Raw genomic sequence first — 21,659 nt, forward strand, 5'->3', positions numbered from 1 at the left:
CAAAAAGAGGAGAAAGTGTGTGTGAAAGAATTTTTTACCTTGTCAGTCCTGTCAGAAAGGACGAGCCTGTTCTATCTGATGCTGTATATTAAAGGAATAGTTCACCCAAAAATGAAAACTTCCGTCATGAACTAACCTTCTCATGTCGTCCCAAACCCGTAGGGCTTTCTTTCTTCCGTGTAACACAAAAGGAGAAATTTAGCAGAATGTTCATGCTGTGCTTTTACTTACAACGAACGCATATTTTGACCAGGGGCTGTCAAGCTCCAAAAATGACAAAAGTACCATAAAAGTAGTCCATATGACTTGGGTGCTATATTCCAGGTCATACAATAGCTTTGTGTTAGGAACAGATGTACATGACGAATATCATTTTCATCAATAGACTAATACTATGACTAAAACCAAAAAAACGGTGTAAAAATTAAAGCGTGTGAATATGTGTGTAAATATTTGTGCAGGAATGTACAGTTTTTTTGATTGCATGAACTGAATGTGACTTCCTGTTTTATTTCAGATGTTTGGGGAGCGGTGATGTGTCAGAAGATGGTTTAAGCTCTAATGAGGAAGATGATAACAGCTCCAACTCCAGCAAGGAAGATATGAGCCAATCAAAAAACAAAGAGGTACTGCATTTTACACAGATTTACAAACCAGCGTTGCAACATTCTAGTTGGTGAGCACATGCCATTTCAGGAATGTTCCGTGTCAGTTCAAGTTCAGTTTTATCAACAGCATCTGTGATAATGTTGTAAAAATAAACAAAAATGTGTTTACAAGATTGTACTCTCAATGGAAGTCTAACATTTAAAAATATATATCTAAGTAAATGTTAAAATACATACTGTTTTGAAAGTATATACACTATATAACTAATTATAATAATTATAACTGTGTTAAAGGGAGAACAGTAGAAAATTCTCTCATTTACTCACCTTCATGCCATCCCAGATGTTTATGACTTTCTTTCTTCTGTTGAACAAAAATTAAGATTTTAGAATATCTCACAATGCAATTTTGAAACTCCAAAAAGCATATAAAGGCAGCATAAAAGTAATCAGTACGACTCCAGAGGTTAAATCCATGTCTTCAGAAGTGATATGATAGGTGTATTTAAGTAATTTTTTTAACTATAATTCTCCTTCCTGCCCAGTAGGTGGCGATATGGATGAAGAATGCGAATCACCAGAAACAAAAGAAGAAGAAAGTAAAAGTGGGAATTGATCGTAAAAATTGACATAAATAGTGAGCGAGTTTACATGAACGTTCTTACACCGGTTATGCTAAATAAGCCAACAGCATGTGTGGTCATGTAAACGCAATAGACGGCGTTCCTTTATCGGCGTACGGTCATGAACGGCGTAAGAATAAACCGGTCATTACAGGTAGATTTTTGCCAATTACGCCGATTTCGCGTGGCATGTAAGCACCTTTGCCGGTGTTGTCACCGACTTATCCAATGTGCGCACGTGTTAAGCGCATGTCTCTTCACGGTTTGAGGTCAGAAGCAGAGAATAACGCGATTATTTCAAATCTCATGTAAACGCGGTTTTCTTGCTTTGTCACATTTTTTAAATAAGCTGATTTTGGGGAGTAATCAGTGTATTGGCATGCATGTAAACATGCTCATTGATCGGTGTCTCACCCACACCTATCATATCACTTCTGAAGATATGGATTTAACCACTGGAGTCAAATAGAATTACTTTTATGCTGCCTTTATGTGCTTTTTGGACCTTCAAAAATGTTGTACCAATTCAATTGCATTGTGAGTACCTACAGAGCTGAGATATTCTCCAAAAAATCTTCGATTGCTTTCGGAAGAAGAAAATTTAAATTTTTGGGTGAACCATCCCTTTAACATGAGACTAGGGTGAAGGAATCACATAATAACCTTGTCTGTGCAAAGTTGTCTCCAATATTTCTACTCCTGTCATGACTATGTGTAGATGGGCAAGGAGGAGGCGGGAACTGGCAGAACAGTCAACTTAACTTAAATGATGTAAAAGAACTGAAACATAACAGAAAACAAACACACACACAGCGCGGCCGCGTGTGTCTCTCTCTCTCGAACTGGTGTCTCCGGCTCCCGTTTATCTCACTCTCCCGCTGATTAGTTGACTCTGCGCCGGCCGTGCACCCTCACTCCTCCTCGTCACACTATGCAAAGCCAATACAAAACTGTACCTTAGCCAGAAAGGGATGTGGCAGAACTATCCGTAAAAGTGCTGTTTACATGGAGCAAACTCCACCCACAGGAATTACCTCTGTAACAATAACACACATTTTTGTATAAAAGAATAAATACAAGAGCTTTAACAAAAATATAAGCATCACATTTTTGCTTTTAAACCCTCTGATACACTTGCACCATAGACTTCCATTGTAAGTGCATTAATGTAAACACGGTTTTTGGTTGTTTTTATAAACTGAGGGATGAGTTGAAATTATTTTCTGTAGTTACAGATGCTGGCCACAGAGTTTAACCTGTACTGAACCTGGAATATTCCTTTTAATAGAAGTTGTAAACCAAAAAACACGTCTTAGATATTTATAGACAATATAAAATGAAAATATACCATATTTATTTTCTCAATAAATGTCCCTGGTCTTATTGCGCACAGTTCAGTTCTGATTGCACAATTTAAATATCACCTGATAGTTCGTTTATTTAATTAGGGGGACATTCCCTTACAAAAATTAACCATGGTTTTGCTACAGTAACCATAGTTTAAATGGACAGTTCACCCCAAAATGTGCATTCTCTCATCATTTACTCACCCTCATGCCATCCCAGATGTGTATGATTTTCTTTCTTCTGCTGAACACAAATGAAGATTTTTAGAAGAATGTCTCAGCTCTGTAGGTCCATACAATTCAAGTGAATAGTGACCAGAATTTTGAATGTCCAGAAAGCATATAAATGCAGCATAAAAGTAATCCATATTACTCTGTGGTTAAATCCATATCTTCAGAAGCAATATGATAGGTGTGGGTGACAAACAGATCAATATTTAAGTCCTTCTTTACTATAAATTCTCCTCCCTGCCCAGTAGGTGGTGATAAATGAATGTGAATCATCAAAAACAAAAGAAGAAGAATGTGAAACTGAAAGTGGAGATTTTAGGAAAAAAAAAAAAAGACTTAAATATTGATCATATCACTTCTGAAGATATGGATTTAACCACTGGAGTCTTATGGATTACTTTTATGCTGCCTTTATGACCTTTTTTGGTCCTTCTGAGTTCTGTTCACCATTCACTTGCATTGTGAGGACCAATAGAGCTGAAATATTCTTCAAAAAATCTTTGTGTTCTGCAGAAGAGAGAAAGTCATACACATCTAGGGTGGCATGAGGGTGAGTAAATGATGAGAGAATTTTTATTTTTGGGTCAACTATCCCTTTAACCAATAATATCAATTTTAACTTGTTCACGATCAAGTCCGGCCCTACATTATGTCCTACTGAATGTTCTGTTTCAATAAAAAAATATGTCGTGCAAGTTAAATGCATTGTGAATGGCATTTCTTGTCTTAAATGTTCTAAACTTCCAATTCGGTTTTAACCTTAATTCAAAGACAAAAACCTTATCCACTTTTTTTCTTAAAAAAAGGTGTGATTCCAGGGGCCCTGGTAGCTCAGCGAGTATTGACGCTGACTACCACCCCTTGAGTCGCGAGTTCAAATCCAGGGTGTGCTGAGTGATTCCAGCCAGGTCTCCTAAGCAACCAAATTGGCCCGGTTGCTAGGGAGGGTAGAGTCTCATGGGGTAACATCCTAGTGGTCACGATTAGGGGTTCTCGCTCTCAATGGGGCGGGTGGTAAGTTGTGCGTGGATCGCGGAGAGTAGCATGAGCCTCCACGTGCTGTGAGTCTCCGCGGTGTCATGCACAGCGAGCCACGTGATAAAATGCATGGACTGACGGTCTCAGAAGCGGTGGCAACTGAGACTTGTCCTCCGCCACCGGATTGAAGTGCGTAACTGCGCCACCATGAGAACCTACTAAGGGATTGGGCATTCCAAATTGGGAGAAAAGGGGCTCAAAATAAAAAATAATTAAAAAAGGAGCGGTTCCAAACACTAATGGATATACTGTATCAGTCTCAAGCAGGCGCGTCCAGCAGACGGTCTGTCTGGAGATAATCCTAAAAGACTTCCAAACACGCCCCGATCTGAGAAACAGGGGGTCCTTTCAATCAAACTCTGTCCTTCTGTTGAGACAGACCCCTGATCCAAATAAAGACTGCAGCCTCTCGCTATCCCAAAACAATTTCACCAAGCAGCCCACACCCAAACACACACACACAGATGGGATGTACAGGGCGTTTGTTTTGATATGAGGCTATATATTGTCAGTAATCATGGTTGGATGCAGCAGCTGTGTAAGTTAATGCCATTATAAAGAATACTGTAATATAGTTTAATATCATGACAGCGTTTTAATGTGTGTGTCTCTAGGAGGTAGAGAAGGCGAAGAGAAACAAGGTGGTCCACATCGCCATGGAGATCATGAGCTCAGAGAAAGTGTAAGTATTGTGATCATTTGATAGTGATTTATATGATGAAGATCTGTTCATTTGTGCTGTGTATATTAATGTGTGTGCATATTTTAGTAGTGACCACATGTACAGATTGTTTATTTGTGTGTGTCTGAGGTTGTTTTGATTGTGTCTGTGTGTCTTCTGCAGATTTGTGGATGTTCTGAAGTTGCTTCACATTGTAAGTCATCACTGTTTTCACTGGCTTCAGATTTGAATCAGAGAAAAAATTGTGTTTACAGTAGAATTGTGTTAGTTTGTGTGTAATTGCAGAAAATTACATACAATATTTGATTTTCATGGCTACAGGAGAGTTGTAGAGGGGATCACACAAATATGCACACACATACAAAGACATCTGTCTGATTAGGCTTATTTCGGGACACACAAACACAGACATCTGTCTGATTATTTCTGAGTTGCTTTAATGAGCTAACTTTAATGTGTAGCTGTGTGTTGAATGCAAAACTGTGATGTGCAAAACTTCATGAGTGAATATCACTACATATCACTTTGTGGTGTCCTGCCATGGACACCGTGCCTGTTTAATGTTTTCCGTATAGTAAACTCATGAACAGAGATGTTAACCAGTTCCAATGATTCCTTAAGTCCTTAGCTGTCACTCTATGGTTCATTTTTTACCTAATTGTGCATTCTGCGTTGTACCCTTTGAGTCATCTTGGCTGGATGGCCAGTTCTAGGGAGAGTAGCCACAGAACTTAATCGTCACCATTAATAGACAGTTTGTCTAAGTGTGGACAGATGAATATCTAAGCTCTTCGAGATAACTTTTTAACCCTTTCCAGCTTTATGCAAAGCAACAATTTTTGATCGTAGGTCTTCTGAGATCTCTTTTTTGCAAGGCATGGTCCACGTCAGCAGATGTGTCTTGTGAATAGCAAACTCAAAATGTTTGAGTGCTTTTTATGAATCAGAGTAGCTCTAACCCACACCTCCAATCTCATTTCATTATTTGGATTGCAGGCTTGCCAACTCCTGACTCTAATTAGCTTTTGTTGACATCATTAGCCTACGGGGTTCACATACTTTTTCCAACGTACACCGTGAATATTTGAATGATGTATTCAGTATGTACAAGAACGATACAATAATTTGTGTGTTAAAACATTAGTTAAAACAGATAGTTTGTGTTCATTATGTAACTTAGATGAAGATCAAACCAGGTTTTAAGACACATTTATACATAAATGCAGGTATTTCCAAAGGTTTCACATACTTTTTCTTGCCACTGTAAATATATATATATATAATATATATATATATATATACACACACACACACACACACACACACACACACACACACACACACACTGGTGGCCAAAAGTTTAGAATAATGTGAAGATTTTTCTCTTATGGAAAGAAATTGGTACTTTTATTCACCAAAGTGGCATTCAACTGATCACAATGTATAGTCAGGACATTAATAACATGAAAAATAACTATTACAATTTGATAAAAATGTCCAGAACATCTTAAACTACTTCAAAGAGTTCTCATCTAAAAATCCTCCACGTGCAGCAATAACAGCTTTGCAGATCCTTGGCATTCTAGCTGTCAGTTTGTCCAGATACTCAGGTTACATTTCACCCCACACTTCCTGTAGCACTTGCCATAGATGTGGAGGTCTTGTCGGGCACTTCACACGCACCTTACAGTCTAGCTGATCCCACAAAAGCTCAATGTGTTTAAGATCCATAACACTCTTTTCCACTTATCTGTTGTCCAATGTCTGTTTCTTTGCCCACTCTAACCTTTTCTTTTAATTTTTAGTTTTTCTGTTTCAAAAGTGGCTTTTTCTTTGCAATTCTTCCCATAAGGCCTGCACCCCTGAGTCTTATCTTTACGGTTGTACATGAAACTGGTGTTGAGCGGGTAGAATTCAATGAAGCTGTCAGCTGAGGACATGTGAGGCATCTATTTCTCAAACTAGAGACTCTGAAGTACTTATCCTCTTGTTTAGTTGTATATCTGGCCTTCCACATCTCTTTCTGTCCTTGTTAGAGCCAGTTGTCCTTTGACTTTGAAGACTGTAGTGTACACCTTTGTATGAAATCTTCAGTTTTTTGGCAATTTCAAGCATTGTATAGCCTTCATTCCTCAAAACAATGATTGACTGACGAGTTTCTAGAGAAAGCTTTTTCTATTTTGCCATTTTTTACCTAATATTGACCTTAACACATGCCAGTCTATTGCATATTGTGGCAACTCAAAAACAAACACAAAGACAATGTTAAGCTTCATTTAACGAACCAAATAGCTTTCAACTGTGTTTGATATAATGTATACACTGTATATATACAGCTCTGGAAAAATTAAGAGACCACTCCAAATGTTTCTTAAATCAGCATCTCTACATGTATGGCAGTCATTCCATTCCTGCTTGAATTTTTGAGCCAGGAGTGGCATAAAATCACCCAACAGCAATGTGAAAGACTGGTGGAAAGTGTGCAAAGATCAGGGTTATTGCACCAAATATTGATTTCTGAACTAAAACATTAGTATTGTGTTCTTTAAAAATGAATATGAACTTGTTTTCTTTGCATTATTCGAGGTCTGAAAACACTGCATCCTTTTTGTTATTTTGGCCAGTTGTCATTTTCTGCAAATAAATGCTCTAAATGACAATATTTTTATTTGGAATTTGGGAGAAATGTTGTCAGTATTTTATAGAATAAAACAAAATTGTTAATTTTACTCAAACACATACCTATAAATAGTAAATCCAGAGAAACTGAACATTTGGAGTGGTCTCTTTTTTTTTTTTTTTCCAGAGCTGTATATACAGTATATTGAAATATATTGCATTATTGTGGCAGATGAGTAAAGCAGTGATTAGACATAGATTCGACAGCAATTCCAGCTGTCAAGAACGCATCATTTTTAGGGGGCCTGGGTAGCTCAGTGGTAAAATATGCTGGCTACCACCCCTGGAGTTCACTAGTTCAAATCCCAGGGCGTGCTGAGTGACTCCAGCCAGGTCTCCTAAGCAACCAAATTGGCCCGGTTGCTAGGGAGGGTAGAGTCACATGGGGTAACTTTCTTGTGGTCGCAATAATGTGGTTCGTTCTCGGTGGGGCGCGTGGTGAGTTGAGCGTGGTTGCCGCGGTGGATGGCGTGAAGCCTCCACATGCGCTATGTCTCCATGGCAACGTGCTCAACAAGCCATGTGATAAGATGCACAGGTTGGTGGTCTCAGACGTGGAGGCAACTGGGATTCGTCCTCCGCCACCCGGACAGAGGCGTATCACTATGCGACCACGAGGACTTAGAGCGCATTGGGAATTGGGCATTCCAAATTGGGAGAAAAAGGGGGAAAAAATCCCCCCCCCCCCCAAAAAAAAAGAACGCATCATTTTTGACCGCCTCTCATTCTGTTGCTGCGCTGCATGTGAGGTTTGTTGAGGTGCGCTGACTGCCCCCTGCTGATGCGGCTTGTAAAAACACAAAGTTACATGTACTTCAAGCTTGAATAGCTCAGGTGGTAAGAAAATAATTTTATCACAGAATTTTCCTATGGGTCGGGGGGCATGATTAATTGTGTTAATATTTTTTAACACATTATTTTTTATATTAAAATCGCATTAAAATAAAGTTTTAAATCAAGACTGTCTGCATTCAGCCTAATTGTTCTAGACACACAGACAGTCTGCGTTGTCAGTGTATGTGCCTTTCACTGATTGTGCTAAAAGTGTATTACAAAGCAGTCATAGTGCACGTGTTGAATACATCCATACAGGCTTGCAGTAAAAAGAGTATACTTTGAAAGTCTAAGCGCTTGGTTATGCGTGAGACATAACAGCATGCGGAAAAACAACGTATACCCTAGCCTTAAGTGCATTTCCTCCCGAATTTCTTTACCGAAATTCATTTGAACGTTGCATTTTGTAGGGTTTTTTATAATTCCCAAAATTATAAAATTAAATACAAAATGCCAAAACTTCAAACTCATTGACTTTGTGCTTATGAAGTGGATTGCATAGCACTGCGCTTAAGATGTAGCTTAAATAAGGCCCTGCGTCTCCTAAATCATCCACCCAGATAGCACACGTACATCTCCGAGATGTCTGTTTTAGATCTTTTCATTTGGAAAGCATCACAATCTTGTTAACATCTGCTAAACATCTTAAAAAGATCAGATATACAAACATTCTAAATCATAAACGTCTCAAAGACATCTGCTGAATGTCTTATTCACATCTGAGACAAACTTATTGACATACGTCTTATATGCGTATCGCAGATGAGCAAACAATGTAAAAAAAACGTCTTCCAGATGTAAACACACACATCAAATAGACGTCTGGGTGATGTACATGTGCTGTCAGGGCACTTTACAGCACAGTTGCTAAAAATATTAAAGGTAGAAAAATAAGAGAGATGTACAGAATAATAGAGAAAGTAACAGAAAGAGTGAAATGAATTAAGAGAAAAGAGACTACAGAGGAAGAACGAGAGGAAGAGTGTGTCTGAAGTGTCCCCCCCCTTAACCCACTTGTATGGCCATGACCCCAAACAGCTGTCCTAAAGACACGTGCGCGTGTGTGTGTGTGTGTGTGTGTGTGTGTGTTTGTGAGAGAATGTCCTCTCTACTTCCTGTTAAAGCTGTTGATAGACTGTGCTGTCAGTTTGTAGGTCTCAGTTATATATATATATATATATATATATATATATATATATATATATATATATATAAAATGTGAAATATTTTGAGTATTGATTATGTGGCTTTGAGGATAGTTGAATTATGTCCATTAACTTTTTCATTTTAAATGGAATGTTTAAAAGTACAAATATTCCCTGTAGTTTTTCAATTATTATATGGTAATAAAAACTGCTTAACATGTTTAACAGTTATACATTTTTTTTTTTTTTTTAGAAAATGTTGTTTAAAATACTTTTATAAGATATGTAACAGGACACATCTGTTACTGTTTGAAATTTAATGTCAGCTACCCATGTGCAGCTTTGTGGATTTTACCATGTGTTTTTGGTTATTACTCATCTTGTCTAGCTTGTTTTGTTGCTGTACATTGGAATTTGGCACTACATAACATCTCTGTTTCTGTGTCAGGATTTCCGGGATGCGGTTGCCAAAGCATCTCGTGCGAGCGGGAAGACGTTAGTGGAGGAGAAAGTGTTGAATCAGATCTTGTACTACCTGCCTCAACTTTACGAACTGAATAAAGACCTGCTGAAAGAACTTGAGGAGAGAGTTGCCCACTGGTACTTAAACAAACATACACACACACACACACACACACACGCTCACTGAGTTCTTGTAGAGTCAACATGAAATCTATATTGACCCCATTTACTTTCTTAAAAAATGCCTCTGGTGTTAATCAGTGCATTTTATTCAAAAGAGAAGGTTTGTTTTCATAATCTTCATCAAAATGTAATCACATTCTCTGCCTCTGAAATGACTTTTCTGCAGATGTAATCTAGGCCATGTGGGCTGGGAAAAATGTGTTAATAACCAGTAATATCAGTAGCCTGACATCCACGATCCAATCAAATCCCAAGTCCTGTCCTGCATTGTTTCATACTGAAAATTATGTTTCACTTAGAATTTTACTCAGAAGTTCAATGTGTTGCGGATGCATTTCATGTTGTTTTTAAGCTGGAGTAGCACATATGTTTAGTGGGTAGCAGCAGATATAATTCAGTTATGCAGACAAACCCTAAGGGAGTTTATTATGGAGCCCCTTAGAGGACTTTTATTTTCTGAAACAGTTTTGCATTCTATCACAATGGTCTTGTGTTACTGTATTAAATCCATGGGAACTTTTGTGGTTATGTTTTACTATAAATACCAAAATTGAACTATAGTTACTATAGTAAAACCATGGTAAATTTTCATAAGAATGGATAAACTATTGCGAGGGAACACAAAACTTATTGTGAGGGAAATCAAACTATTGCGAGTAAATGATTGTGTGGAGGTTGGAAATTAATTCCACCACAGAGGAACAGAGAAAGTGAATGACTGTGAAATAGACTTTGTGCCTCTATGTGACGGGACCACCAGACACCGCTCATTCATTGACTGTAGAGAGTGAATTGGAACATAGACCTGGAGGAGTGAATTGAAGTAAGAGGGTGCCTTTTCACAGGCTGTCCTGAAGGCCAGAGTCAAAGCCTTGAATTTGATGTGGACAGCTATTGGTAACCAGTGGAGTGAAATCAAGAGTGGGGTGACGTAAGCCCTCTTTGGCTGATTAAAGACCAGACGTGCTGCTGACTAATGCAAACTACTGCGAGGGAACACAAACTATTGAGAGGTAGCACAAAACTTATTGCGAGGGAATGCAAACTATTCAAGGGATCGCAAAACTTATTGCGAGGGAACGCAAACTATTCAAGGGATCGCAAAACTTATTGCGAGGGAAGGCGAAACTTATTGCAAGGGAATGCAAACAATTTGAGGGAGCGCAAAACTTATTTGAGGGAATGCAAACTACTGCGAGGGAACACTAACTATTTGAGGGAGCACAAACTATTGAGAGGAAGCGCAAAACTTATTGCGAGGGAATGCAAAATGTTTGAGGGAGCGCAAAATTTATTGTGAGAGAGTGCAAACTATTGCGAGGGAACCCTAATTATTTGAGGGACCACAAAGTATTATAAGGAAGTGCAAACTATTGCGAGGAAACGCTAACAATTCGAAGGAGTGCAAAACTTACTGCGAGAAAACAAATTATTCGAAGGAGCACAAAACTTATTGTGAGGGAATGCAAACTTCATATTGCGAGGAAGCGCAAAACTTGTTGCAAAGGAGCACAAATTATTGCGAGGGAGAGCAAACTATTGTGAGGCAGAGCAAACTATTGCGGGGGAGCGCAAATGATTGCGAGGGAATGCAAATTATTTCGTGGGACCACAAAACGAATTGCAAGATAACGCAAACTATTGCGAGATGTTGGGCCCCATGTATTCAGATAGAAGACAAAGGCAGGCCTAACACAGTTGTAAAACCTAACTCAGGCCCCCACATAACAAGTCGTAAATCTTACTGATAAAAACCACGACAAAATCAAACAAAGGGAGTCCAAAACAGACTACAAATCCCATGAAGCCTTGCTCACTAAAGGATCGAACTCTCAACTCCTATTGGATGAGGCACACAACAGAACGTCCCTCAACCATGACATCATCAGGAGTAGAAATACCTCTGAAATGCTTCCGGGATTTGCTTCCAGCAACTTTGCTCGCCGTGTGTAGACGCAGCTCATCGCTGCTCTCGGGTGCAGCCTCGTGGCACAAGGGAGTAACATCCGACTTGAAACTGTGGCCATACAATCTCCATCTCGCTGGACGAGTTGAGATTACTCTGTGTTCCACCGAACACTCTAACGGATCCGAAGGAGACCGCCGAGCAATCCGCATCTTCATCCGTTTGCCTGCAGAAGTGAAGAGATTAAAGATTTCTCTTCTATCGTCAATCAAGTCAATGTTGCTAATTTCTCGGCCAGCCCGCCGAGAATCAGCAGCCGTACCGCCCGCCGACAGAGTGAGGAAACGGCCTCCCGTCATTACCCGAGCCTCGAGGAACCAAGTGTGAGTTAAAGGACGGATGAACACACATTCTACATCCTCATGCGATTCAAGTAAGAGGTTTACGTCTGGGCAGAGATAGAATATTATAGTGTGTTATTCTCGTGTACCAAGGTTTTTGCTTGTACAGTTTAAGGACTGCCATGTCCACTCATTATTAATACTCAGGGTATTAATTATCACGAATTTGATTTGCTGTATTATGGTCCAACCACATTGGGCTGTTGTGCATTTCCGCCATCGCGGGTGAGACCGGCAAACTGAGTTTATCCATTAAAGAATCAAAGAACACGGAACGGTTTACGAGCCTTCCACTGCGTCTCTGAGTGAAACTAACAGCTGCTTTCTCTCCCACGATCGTGAAATCGGCTTTGGGGCCATCACTTAATTCTCTCTCTCTCTCTCGTACTAACCACACACACACGCGACCCCTCACAAACATTCTGGCACACATTTTTGGCTAGTAGATAGCTTCGTGATAAAGCTCAGCTTTGTCCCTAAGCTATCATACAAGCGGATACACGCGGTAACTGGTAGACGCCATTGACTGGTTTCTCTCCGCCCACATTCGTGGCCATAATCTCTGGCCGGAAGTCTCGCGTGACATACTCTCCACGAGAGTCACGTCCGCCATTTTTTTGTGTGTGTCCCTCCTTACACACACACACACACACTCGCTCTCAAACACACACACACCCTCATGTGTTATAGGATTATTTTTATTTCCATATCTAATCATATCACTGTTTAGTTTGTAGTTGTAAGTCGGAAGTTTATTGACTGCATTGTATTAATTATTAATTGATATTACTGCATAAATAAACTTTGTTTATATTACAGAGAGAAGTGTTTTGGTTTGTTTTGCATACACCTGTGTCATGCTGACGGGATGTCTGTGCTCGGATTCAAGCCTTCATTCATTGTTATTTTCCCGAAAATCACTATTCTTCGGATGTCGATTTTCCTAAGAAAACAATCTAATATTGAGACTGTTATACTATCTGGTTATTAGTCCCTGATTCCAGGGTGGTGCCCCGTCAATATTAATCCTTATTAATATTCTGTTGATTTTTGATAATTGATAATTATCTTTGATGATTGATGAATTTGAATGATCAATAAGCTAGTGTTAATTTTAATTAATGTTTCAGCGATGTTAACAATTGGCGATTATCTTTGATAATTGTTGATTTAAAGGATTAAAAAAAAGCTAACATTGATTCTCATCAATGTTCTATTGATTTTAATAATTAATAATTATCTTTAATTATTAATTATTGCTAATAACCAAACCCGCTCCTAAACGTAGTGCACTACATTTACTGGAGCCCCATATGAGGTTTTAATGAGTTAGATTCAATTAATTAATTTAAATATTAGTTAATAACTAAAGAAATAATTATCAATTATTTCTGATAGTAACACTGATCTAAACAACCAGTAAAGCCCTACAGAGAGAACGCAAACTACTGTGAGGCAATGCAAACCAGTCGAGGGAGCTCAAATTTTTTGAAGTGAATGAAAACATTTGCAGAGGAGTGCAAAAATTGTTGCAAGGGAATGCAAACTATTTGAGGGATAGCAAACGATTGTGAGGAAGCGCAAAAACGTTTTGCGAGCGAATGCAAACTATCGCAAGGGAATGCAAAACTTTTTGTGAGTGAACGCAAAACTATTTCAGAAAATAAATTCCCTTCCTGTCCTCTAAGGGGCAAAGTAGTTTATAGATACTGTCTATAAAGAATATTAAGAGTCAAAACTTGTATAGCTATTAAAACACATATATCATAAACCAGTTAATGCTCAATACAGGATTTTTTTGGCATCTTTTACAGGTCTGATCACCAGAGGTTGGCTGATATCTTCGTTCAGAAGGGTCCATACTTGAAGATGTACTCAACCTATATACGAGAGTTTGACCATAACGTAGCTCTGTTGGATGAACAGTGCCGCAAAAATCCTCCTTTTGCCAACGTTGTACGTCAGTTTGAGGTATGTTGTTTTTAGTACAGTTGTGTTCAAATAAATAGCATTGTGTTAATAAAAGTGAATAAAGTGCAAATATGTTTTAATAGCTTTTATTTCCATATTTCAAATGTAGTGGAAACATTACCCATTCAATTCCAAATCAAAGCCTTAACAAATTTTATCAAGTCTGCATTATTCTTTTACAGGAAGCAAAGAAAAGGAATATTAATCTGTTCAAAAAAATAGCAGTGTCGACATTTTTCTCTTCAAACTCAATATTTAGTTGCATAACCATTGTTTTTGATAACTGCTGCGCATCTGCGTTGCATCGAGTCAACTAACTTCTGGCACCTAGAAACCGGTATTTCAGCCCAGGATGAATGTACTACATTCCACAGTTCCTGTGCATTTTTGGGTTTTGCTTCAGAAACTGCATTTTTAATGTCACCCCACAAGTTTTCAGTGGGGTTGAGGTCAGGGGATTGAGCTGGCCACTCCATTACCTCAATCCTTTTTGGCTGGAACCAAGATGTTGCTCGCTTACTCGTGTGTTTAGGGTCGTTGTCTTGTTGAAACACCCATTTCAGGGGCATTTCCTCTTCGGCATAGGGCAACATAATCTCTTCAAGAAATTTGATGTATTCAAACTGATCCATGATCCCTGGTATACAACAAATAGGCCCAACACCATAGTAAGAAAAACATCCCCATACCATGATTTTTGTGCCACCATCCTTCACTGTCTTCACAGTGTACTGTGGCTTGAATTCAGTTCCCGGGAGTCGCCTGACGTACTGTCGATGACCACTAGACCCAAAAAGAACAATTTTACTCTCATCAGTCCACAGAATGTTACGCCATTTCTCTTTGAGCCAATCGATGTGTTCCTTGGCAAATTTTAACCGATTCTGCACAAATGCGGTTTTTTCAACAATGGTGCTTTACGGGGGCTTCTTGCTGATAGCTTAGCTTCGATCAAACGTCTTCTGACTGTAACAGTACTTACTGGTAATTTTAGATCATCTTTGATCTTTCTGGAGGTGATGATTGGCTGAATCTTTGCCATTCTTACTATTCTTCGATCCGTTTTAACAGTAGTTGCTCGTTTTCTTCCACGTGTTTCGGGATTTTGTTGCCATTTTAAAGCATTTGAGATCATTTTAGCTGAGCATCCTATAATTTGCTGCACTTCTTTATATGTTCTCCCCTCTCCAATCAACTTGAATCAAATTACGTTGTTCTTCCGAACAGCGTTTGGAACGGCCCATTTTACTTAGCAATTCAGAAGGAAATATATTTTATAACAATGTGTGAAACATTTGCTTCTCTTCTTCCTTAATAAAGGACAATTAATGAATACCTGTTTTTTCACAGAATGAATGAATTCTCTAATTAAACTCCACACTGCTATTATTTTGAACACGCCCCTTTCAATGAATGAGTCAATTATTCAGGACAAGCAGCATGCATGTCATGACAGTTGGGTCTGTTGTTTTTCTATTACACTACTACATCTACAAATAAATTATTTGCAATGCAGAAATATCACTACTACTAATAACAGTGGTTCAGCAGGTTACTGATGTTGTACTGCTATTTCTTTGAACACAACTGTATGTGAAATTGTTCTAGTAATTGGTGCAGAAATCTAACTTTTGGATAATGAAACAGAAATACGCAACAGTGTGAAGGCTGAATTTTTCTTCAAAATATATATGCATAAAATTCTAATGATATTGTTTTAATGGGTCTGTTTAGTTGATCTTTAATTTTTCGCTCCCTTTTCATAGACGAGTCCTCGCTGTGCTAGTCTTGCATTAAAGCATTATCTTTTGAAACCAGTACAGAGGATCCCTCAATACCAACTCCTGCTTACAGGTACATACTGTATATCTTTATATAAGTACATGCTACACTCAGCAGTGGATCAGGAGGGAATTTCATAAGTATGTAGGTCAAACTTACAATTCTGGGAAGTCAGAAGATTTCTTTGACCACTTCTGAATCTTCTAATTCAAATTTTTTTATGCCAATTTCAGATTATTTGAAGAACCTTCCTGAGGATTCATCTGACTACAAAGACACACAAAGTAAGAGCTCACAGATTTCCCTATAAATAATACATGCACACACTAGAGAGCTATTCTTATATATCAGCTTGATTTGACGCTTATACATAAGACTTTTAAAATACTTTGTTGAACTTTTCTGCTTTGATTTGGTTTACACAGCTGCTCTTGGTGTGGTGAAGGAAGTTGCAAACCATGCAAACGATATCATGAAACAAGGGGTATGACAAACAACTCCTCATTACCATATCATGAATATGAATGACTTCTAACAGGTATATCATTGTATTCAGGATAACTTTCAGAAACTGATGCAGGTTCAGTACAGTCTCAACGGTCATCATGAAATCGTGCAGCCTGGCAGGGTAAGATAGACTGCATTACCCATGATGCAGCCATGTGTTGCACCTGAAGTCTGTGTTGCTAAACTAACATACTGGATTTCTGCGTGTCATATGCAGGTTTTCCTAAAAGAGGGCACACTGATGAAACTCTCCAGGAAAGTTATGCAGCCCAGAATGTTCTTCCTGGTGAGAAAAAAACTGTGTACTTTTGTGAAAGAGGCCACGTTGAAGCTTTGCCATACAGTATGCATAGTACTGTATATAGTATGTCCATATAGTGATTATAATGGGTGATTTTGTTGTTGAAATGACCATATTAGCAGGTCATAAGCTAGTGCTTCATATGACATAAGGGTGGTGTAATGATTTTTTGTTATTGGGACAGTCAGTGAATGTCAACTTTCTCTCACACAGTTTAATGATATTCTGCTGTATACAACACCAGTGCAGTCCGGCCAATATAAAGTCAACAGCATGCTCTCTCTGGCTGGCATGAAGGTCAGATATCCACTCTCATACACACACACATACACGAAAAACACACAACAGGAGGATTTAGCCTGTATTTGTGTCTCACGTCTTTTATAGGTGAGCAAGCCCAGTCAGGAGGCCTATCAGAATGAGTTAAACATTGAGAGTGTGGAACGCTCCTTCATACTGTCTGCCAAGTAAGAAATACACACATACACTAGGGTCGTAGCCCTAATCCGCATACTCACACACATGTAACCCGACTGTTTGGAAAAAATGATTATCATGTTTTGGATCCAAAAAGTCATTTCGGTAGTGGAGTCAATAATTATACATGACAATAACTAAATAATTAAATATTTGGTACTATTTTAATTGTAATGACTGGTTCTAAACATTGTTTGCAGTTCAGCCACAGAGAGAGATGAATGGTTGGAAGCCATCACTAATGCAATAGACGACTACACCAGAAAGAAGATTTCATTCTTCTCCAGCAAATGCCAAGAGGTGAGTGTGTGTGTGTGTGTGTGTGTGTGTGTGTGTGTGTGTGTGTGTTTGCACTTGAGTGTGTGTTGATTTTACATGTTTGATTCTGAGTATCTGTGTTATATCTGATGTATAGTGCTCTCATCTTTATGTCTGTGTGTGTAAAATATCCAGTTGAATGTTCTAAGGCCTGTAGACCAGAACTATTTACACCTGTCCGATGCCAAATTTGTATAATTTTCGGAGAAAATAAAATAAAAATACAGTGGGGCACAAAAGTCTGAGACTGCATTTTCAGGTTAAATAAAATTAAGAAATGTTTAATATTGAAGATGTTGCACTATTTCTAGGTCATTCATGAAATGTATGCAAATGTTAATAAATGTAATATAATTTGCAATTGATTGAATTGTATTAAATTCAAAATAGAAGCATTAGTGGCACTAGTGGTCTCAGACTTTTGGACCCCACTATATGTAATTGACATGCCAAAATATCGTCCTAGCCTGCGTAAGAAAATTGTTTATAATTGCTGTACGATATCTTGAAGGAGTCTGTAGAGGTGCATTGTTTCTATTTAAAATTTGTGCCTGTTTTTCATGCTGAAAATTGACTTTTTGTTTAATGTGTGTGGTTTTTCTCTGTGTAGTTGGAGGGAATTTCTGATGATGGTCTTCCGCTGGGATCTAAAGCTCCGATCTGGATCCCAGATTTGCGGACAACCATGTGTATGATCTGCACCTGTGAGTTCACGCTCACCTGGAGACGCCACCACTGCCGGGCTTGCGGAAAGGTTAGAGATCAGAAAATTTGTCCCAGGCTTTGTAATATTTTGTAGAGTGAATGAATAGATCTGATGACTTTTTTGGCAACAGGTGGTGTGTCAGGCGTGTTCCTCTAATAAATATTACCTGGAATACCTGAAGAATCAGCTGGCACGAGTGTGTGACCACTGCTATATTAAACTACAGCACAAGGGTACGAGATTTTAGCTTTCACTCAGCACATCTTCTCTTCTCTTACTCCCCCATCTCTACGAAGGCATTAATCCTGATACATTTGAAAAGTGCGTTTTCGAAATGCTCTCCGTCCACACTGCCATTTTTAAGCGTTTTCCAAATTTTGCTCCTCTGCTGTTCCATGTAGAAGATGGGGAGTGTTTTCAGAAAGCTGTTTGAAAACAATGTTTATTTTTGCAATTCTGTTTGGTGGCGCTATTGGCGCAGAAATTACACACTTCAGCTTTAAGCGTGCAAATCGTCTCGCACCGTTTGTACACTCATGAACACCCTAGCAACTGCTTTGAACATCAAAACAACTGCACAGCAATGCCCTGGCAACCACCCAGAACACCTTATCAGCTGCATAGCAATATCCTGGTAACTGCTCAGAACACCCTTTTAACCACTTGGCAACAACCCTGCCAATCACCCTGAACACCCTAGCAACTAGTTACATGCTAAAAACCACTCTAAACACCTTAGCAATCACCTAGAACACCTTAGCAACTGCATAGCAATGCGCTAAAAAACTCTCACCCTAACAATCAACAATCTAGTGTAAAAATCTAGTTTACTGTTTTGCTTTTGTCTTTTAGGTGAGCAATCCAACTTGACTGTCTCCCCTAGTGGGCGGAGTTCAACATTTGCTTTTTCTAGAAAACAGAAGAAGATTCCTTCAGCCCTTAAAGAGGTAACCTGCAGTACACCAATAGCAAACCGCATGAAGTGTTTGTATAATGTGTCACTGTAGTGAGGACTGTATCCACAAAACACTCATATTGTGTTACTATTTAAATGTTGCTCACAGGTTTCGGCCAACACTGAGAACTCTTCTATGAGTGGATACCTACAAAGATCTAAAGGTCACAAGAAGCCCTGGAAGAGACTGTGGTTTGTCATTAAGAACAAAGTCCTCTACACTTATGCCGCTAGTGAAGTACGTTGCCTATATTTGTGCAGTAACTTACAGCCTGTGTTAGAGATGCTACAAGCTACTCATAGTTTGACCTAGTTAGCTACAGTCAGGCTACTCTTTTGATAATGTAGGTACAATAGCTACACTTCATGCTACTAACAAAAAGTAGCAAAATATATTTAAGAAGCTATTACTTTTTAACAATGTTACTATCAGACAGTGTTGGGGAAGAGCTCAGTATTCAAAGGAGTAAATTACAATCAAACCTTTTGAAAAGGTATTTAGCCACAATACAAAACTATGAAAAAGTAGCTAACAAAACTGAAGCTGTTTAAAGGGGCCATATCTTTTAAAATGCCACTTACACTGATCAGCCGCAACAATAAAACCACTGACAGGTGAAGTGAATAACATCGATTATATCATTACAATGGCACCTGTCAAGCGGTGGGATATATTAGGCAGCAAGTGAACAGTCAGTTCTTGAATTTCATATGTTGGAAGCTGGAAAAATGGGCAAGCGTAAGAATCTGAGCGACTTTGACAAGGGCCAAATTGTGATGGTTAGACGACTGGGTCAGTGCATCTCCAAAACAGCATGTCTTGTGGGGTGTTCTCGGTATGCAGTGGTTAGTACCTACCAAAAGTGGTCCAAAAGTGAACCGGCAACAGGGACATGGGCGCCCAAGGCTCATTGATGTGCGTGGGGATCGCAGGCTAGCCCGTCTGTTCTGATCCCACAGAAGAGCTACTGTAGCACAAATTGCTGAAAAACTTAATGCTGGCCATGATAGAAAGGTGACAGTACACACAGTGCATCGCAGCTTGCTGCGTATGTGGCTGCGTAGCCGCAGACCAGTTAGAGTGCCCATGCTGACCCCTGTCCACCGCCGGAAGCGCCTACAATGGGCACGTGAGCATCAGAACTGGACCATGGAGCAATGGAAGAAGGTGGCCTGGTCTGATGAATCACATTTTCTTTTTGATTATGTGGATGGCCAGGTGCGTGTGCAAGGTGTTGACTTGGCCTCCAAATTCCCCTGATCTCAGTCCGATTGAGCATCTATGAGATGTGCTGGACCAACAAGTCCGATCTATGGAGGCCCCACCTTGCAACTTACAGGACTTAAAGGATCTGCTGCTAACTTTTTGGTGCCAGATACCACAGGACACCGTTAGAGGTCTTGTGGAGTCCATGCCTCGACGGGTCAGAGCTGTTTTGGCGGCACGAGGGGGACCTACACGATACTAGGCATTTGGTTTTAATGTTGTGGCTGATCGGTGTATATTTAAATATTAGGGCTGTCGATTTAACATGTTGATTCAGTGCGATTAATTATATAAAAATAAAGCGTTAAAAAAGTACGCAATTATTCATGTCCTCGGACTGTAATATAAAAAATTCTTACCATCTGAGTAATTCATGCTTGAATTTGTTTTCAGCAGGGGGCAGTAAGTGAAGCTCAAGCTGTATTGGTAACACACAGCTGCAAAAAGGACAAACCAAACTCAGGCTTTCCTGACACTAGCAACAGCACAAGATGAGGACGTGTTCTTGTGTTCAAGCACAGCTGGACAAAGCGAAATTCCAAAAGGCAGGGACCTCGAGAAGTGTATTTCAAAGTTTCAAACTATGTTTAACTTGATTTTGACGCTGTTTATGACGCTCCAGAAGCGTCCGTATGATGCAGGTGTACATTGAGCCCTTAGGAAAAATCTATCTCAGACAAATTGACGAATTCAATAGCAACATGGATTGCTGTAGGCCTATGATAGGCTTATGTTCAATAATATAGAAGGAAACAGTATATTGCCTTATAAAGCCACTTTTTCATCTTATTGATGCTTTACTCGTCTGCTACAATAATGTAATAAATTTTCTGTATTTAATAATCTATATTATATATATATAATAATCTATATTATATATATATAATAATTATTTAAATAAAATAAAACTGTTTATAATTATTATAATTAGCAGTATAATTATAATCATATTGAATTATTGTTATTTAAGGGGCTTTTCAGCAAATATTTATATATGCAATTAATAGGCATATCATGTCATAATCAATTAATTTGATTAAACATTTTAATAGATTGACAGTCCTAATAAATATAAAACTATCTTTTAAAAAAATAAATCAGATATAATCTATTTTTGCAAGCAAAGCAATATTTAGTGTACCTGGTAAAATAAGGATCTCAATTAAGGTTAAACTAAATACATTTAATAAAACTAAAAAGTACCCAAATTGATGTATCTGAGTATCATAGTAATAAA

General features: G+C 38.7%; 1 protein-coding gene across 4 annotated transcripts in view; it reads left to right on the top strand.

Annotated features, from left to right (window-relative positions):
* LOC127435150 (FYVE, RhoGEF and PH domain-containing protein 6-like) overlaps positions 1–21,659 on the top strand; it is a 44,606-nt gene that overhangs the window by 10,423 nt on the left and 12,524 nt on the right. For 3 of the 4 annotated variants that reach the window (XM_051688370.1, XM_051688368.1, XM_051688369.1), the window contains exons 3-20: positions 518–626; positions 1,157–1,213; positions 4,461–4,528; positions 4,691–4,721; positions 9,635–9,786; positions 13,953–14,109; positions 15,876–15,963; positions 16,125–16,175; positions 16,317–16,375; positions 16,448–16,519; positions 16,616–16,684; positions 16,913–16,996; positions 17,087–17,166; positions 17,377–17,476; positions 18,105–18,248; positions 18,331–18,433; positions 19,053–19,147; positions 19,265–19,393. In XM_051688370.1, coding sequence (XP_051544330.1) covers positions 518–626; positions 1,157–1,213; positions 4,461–4,528; positions 4,691–4,721; positions 9,635–9,786; positions 13,953–14,109; positions 15,876–15,963; positions 16,125–16,175; positions 16,317–16,375; positions 16,448–16,519; positions 16,616–16,684; positions 16,913–16,996; positions 17,087–17,166; positions 17,377–17,476; positions 18,105–18,248; positions 18,331–18,433; positions 19,053–19,147; positions 19,265–19,393 — 1,648 coding nt within the window. The remainder of the gene's footprint in view (positions 1–517; positions 627–1,156; positions 1,214–4,460; positions 4,529–4,690; positions 4,722–9,634; positions 9,787–13,952; positions 14,110–15,875; positions 15,964–16,124; positions 16,176–16,316; positions 16,376–16,447; positions 16,520–16,615; positions 16,685–16,912; positions 16,997–17,086; positions 17,167–17,376; positions 17,477–18,104; positions 18,249–18,330; positions 18,434–19,052; positions 19,148–19,264; positions 19,394–21,659) is intronic. The other variant, XM_051688371.1, reaches the window with a different exon arrangement.

The sequence above is a fragment of the Myxocyprinus asiaticus genome, chromosome 45 (assembly GCF_019703515.2).
Source record: "Myxocyprinus asiaticus isolate MX2 ecotype Aquarium Trade chromosome 45, UBuf_Myxa_2, whole genome shotgun sequence".
NCBI lineage: Eukaryota > Metazoa > Chordata > Actinopteri > Cypriniformes > Catostomidae > Myxocyprinus > Myxocyprinus asiaticus.